Raw genomic sequence first — 3,048 nt, 5'->3', positions numbered from 1 at the left:
ACACGTAGTTGAACAAATAGAGATTAACCAGCAAACTATATTAACATAATCAAGAAGTTCATCCTTCAATAGGTTCCATCAAAACCTTAGACTAAAGTATTTAGCTACTCATAACAACGTAAAGATAAACTACAAAAATATTCATCATGGAAAAGTGCAAGAAAAAGAAGAAATAAAGAACTATGATATTTTTGGGTGATCTCTCACACTTGTGTTTCTTGCAAAAGTAATCTCCAAAACAAATCTTCCTTAATGTGGCCGAATTCCTACTTCTTATAAGGGTTTTACACTAAGTTTTCCCGACTTGACACTTTAGTCCCTTACTTTTCCACGTTCTGCCGCAGTCCTACCGCGGTTACGCCAGGACCGCGGCCAGAATGGTCCTCTGAATCTTTGGTAATGTTCCACCACAGATTGTTTATCCATCCACTCTTGACTTGGCAAGTCCATATTGTCCTGATCCCGAAGCTGTATTACAAAGGAGAATGGTGAAGAAGGGAAACAAGGCGGTTGCACAAGTGTTGGTTAAATGGCAAGGACTTCCTACTAAAGCTGCTACTTGGGAGTTTGCTACTATTTTCAACACAAGGTTTCCTACATTTGATCCTTGTGGTCAAGGATCTTCGATTGGGGGGAGTACTGATACATGATTTTAGTATTTTAGAAAAATAAGCTCGATTATAGAAGAAATAAGAAGCAAAAGAAGTCAGTAGTTAGTAGTTCAAAAAGTTAGTTAAAGGGAGGGAAAGTTAGTTACGTTAGTTAGTAGTGGAATAACAGAATTCTGTTATTAGTTCTGTTAGAAAGGATCCAGCTACATAGTGAATGTATGAATCATTACATATAGGGATTGTATACATCATTTCTCAGCTATGAATAACAGTTACATCATTTTCCCTAAATCTCTCTATTCTTCTTCTTTCTCTTTTCTTCTCTTCTTCTGAAATTCTGAACTTTTACTACTGTCTCGATTCATTCCTGAAGTAGTGCTACAATCCTCGAATTCCTCTTGAATTCCTGCAATCGCGTAACATATTTGTGCCTATAGGTCAAATTTGCGTGATCTTTATTATGTTTTCTTTAACATCATTAGAAATCATCAAAAAAACTGTTTGAATAAAACCGTCCTTTGCTAATACAACTGTTTGAAAGTTCTTCCCCTACAAATATTATATGCCAGTTATCAAAATTGGGTACCAAATCTTCTTAAGGTTAGCAAGACCAATGGAAGTTGTAAAACTTCGTGGAGAATATTGAATCATTTATGTTGCTGCACCACATCCCAAACGCTTTGGGTTTCGAGAGTAAGACGAGTTGCTCTTTGACTCCGACTTTTTCATATAGTACCTTTTAAATATTTTGCATTGTTAATTATTACTATAACTTATATTATTTTTATGTAATTTTCAAAAAGTAAATTTTATTTAAAAATTTTAAAATTTCTATGCTTGAATGTATGTCAAACTTAACAAGTTTGACTCTCGAAATTTGGAAGATGTCTTAATTTCTGGGACGTAGAGAATATACTCATTTGAAATTTCAATTATTTCTTTTTCTTTTTTTAAATAAACCAATAAATAAATAAAACGAAAACATGGAGGTAATTGTTCAAATCAGTTAAAATTCTACTAAAAGACTGTAAGAACGACTCTCAGCTGAAAGACATATGGACAACAAACACAAACATATCAATCTTCTTATTGAGATATATAGGTCAAAAACTCGACGTACATTTTTTCCCCACAAGAGACAAGCCTGCTGCATGGTTGCAGCTTATTGACGACAATACTTAATGCAACATACATGCATGCTTTCTACTGATCGCATGCTGAAATACATTATTCTTACATACTCAAAAGTACGTAACAACAAGAATTGTTCTCAAAGTACAGTGATAGTAATCTTGAGACCTTTAAGACAGTCAGTGGCGACAGAAGAGATGTACTGACGAACTCCAGCTTTGTCCAGAGTGATAGTGGTCTTCCCACTGGCATCCCTGTACAATATATTTGTTGGAACGCATGATTTATAGCCATCAATGTCCACTTGAACCACGTCGTGGAGTTTTGGGACGTAGTTGAAAACTACACAAAACAAGTTTCATTACATATTACGTAGTACAAAAGGTTTTCATATATGAATCAATAGACACTTAAGGAAAAAAAAAAAAACTTACCCACGACATCGCCAACGTTTAAGGTTAGGTCTAGATCAAGGCTAGCTTCCAGGCTCCAATCAATGTTTATGATGTCTGAGGCGAAGCTAGGGGCAGCAAGGCCTAGAATGAGGAACAAGCACATCAACTTTGTTGCAAAAGTTGCCATTTTCTTTGAGGGAAATATTTCGTAGAATATAGGATTAAGAAATAATTGAGGAAATAATGCAGTGAATGATGATTGATTGTTTTGAAGGAGCAGTAGGCCTTTATATAGATGTACGAAGGAGCTTCCTTTGGATTATATAACGTTATTTTACGAACAATGATGATTTTAAAATTCATCCACAGCCGGCCCACGTGGACCATTGACCACCATTAATGAACTCAGCTGAAGATAGTATTTTAACGAGACTTTAGAGTATTATTTGATAATAAGGAGCGTTTACTGGAATAATGGATATACATGACTAAAAGTTTAAAAAGATCAAGAAAAAAAATAAATTTCACCCAAAAGTAATTGAGAAAATAATTTTCCTTCTTATACTGAAAGATATATTTTCCTTGAAAAAGATTTTCGACAACCAAAACCACTTTTACTTTTTATCTTAAAACAAAAATATCTTTCACTTTCTTTTTTCAGTCTTACCAAACATTAATGATTTATTTCATTTTTATCCCCAAGCCCTTTCTTCCCACTTTTTTTAGAGCCCGCTTCTTTCCTCATTTAAAACAAAAGAAAAATAAAATATAAGAAGGCTTTGCAAATTGCACAAATCAAAACATAAAATGGACTAAATAAAGTTGTTGAAAAAAAAAATACAGGCTGCGGAACATCAAGGACCAATATTGTTTTAGTCATGTTGTCTGTAGCGTTAAGTAAAAGACTAACC

At 34.0% G+C, this 3,048-nt stretch overlaps 1 protein-coding gene across 1 annotated transcript; it reads right to left on the bottom strand.

The window, feature by feature from the left end:
• Nucleotides 1–1,667: 1,667 nt before the first annotated feature.
• On the bottom strand, nucleotides 1,668–2,408 carry LOC109219647 (blue copper protein-like). Its single transcript, XM_019384121.1, has 2 exons — nucleotides 2,177–2,408; nucleotides 1,668–2,084 (listed from the first exon to the last, which is right to left on the bottom strand). The coding sequence occupies exons 1-2, from the start codon at nucleotides 2,322–2,324 to the stop codon at nucleotides 1,882–1,884; spliced, it is 351 nt and encodes a 116-aa protein (XP_019239666.1). The 5' UTR covers nucleotides 2,325–2,408; the 3' UTR covers nucleotides 1,668–1,881.
• Between the last annotated feature and the right edge of the window lie 640 nt (nucleotides 2,409–3,048).

This window comes from Nicotiana attenuata, unplaced genomic scaffold, assembly GCF_001879085.1.
Source record: "Nicotiana attenuata strain UT unplaced genomic scaffold, NIATTr2, whole genome shotgun sequence".
NCBI lineage: Eukaryota > Viridiplantae > Streptophyta > Magnoliopsida > Solanales > Solanaceae > Nicotiana > Nicotiana attenuata.
The sequence above is the reverse complement of the archived record's forward strand: the minus strand, read 5'-3'. Positions and strand labels throughout refer to the sequence as shown.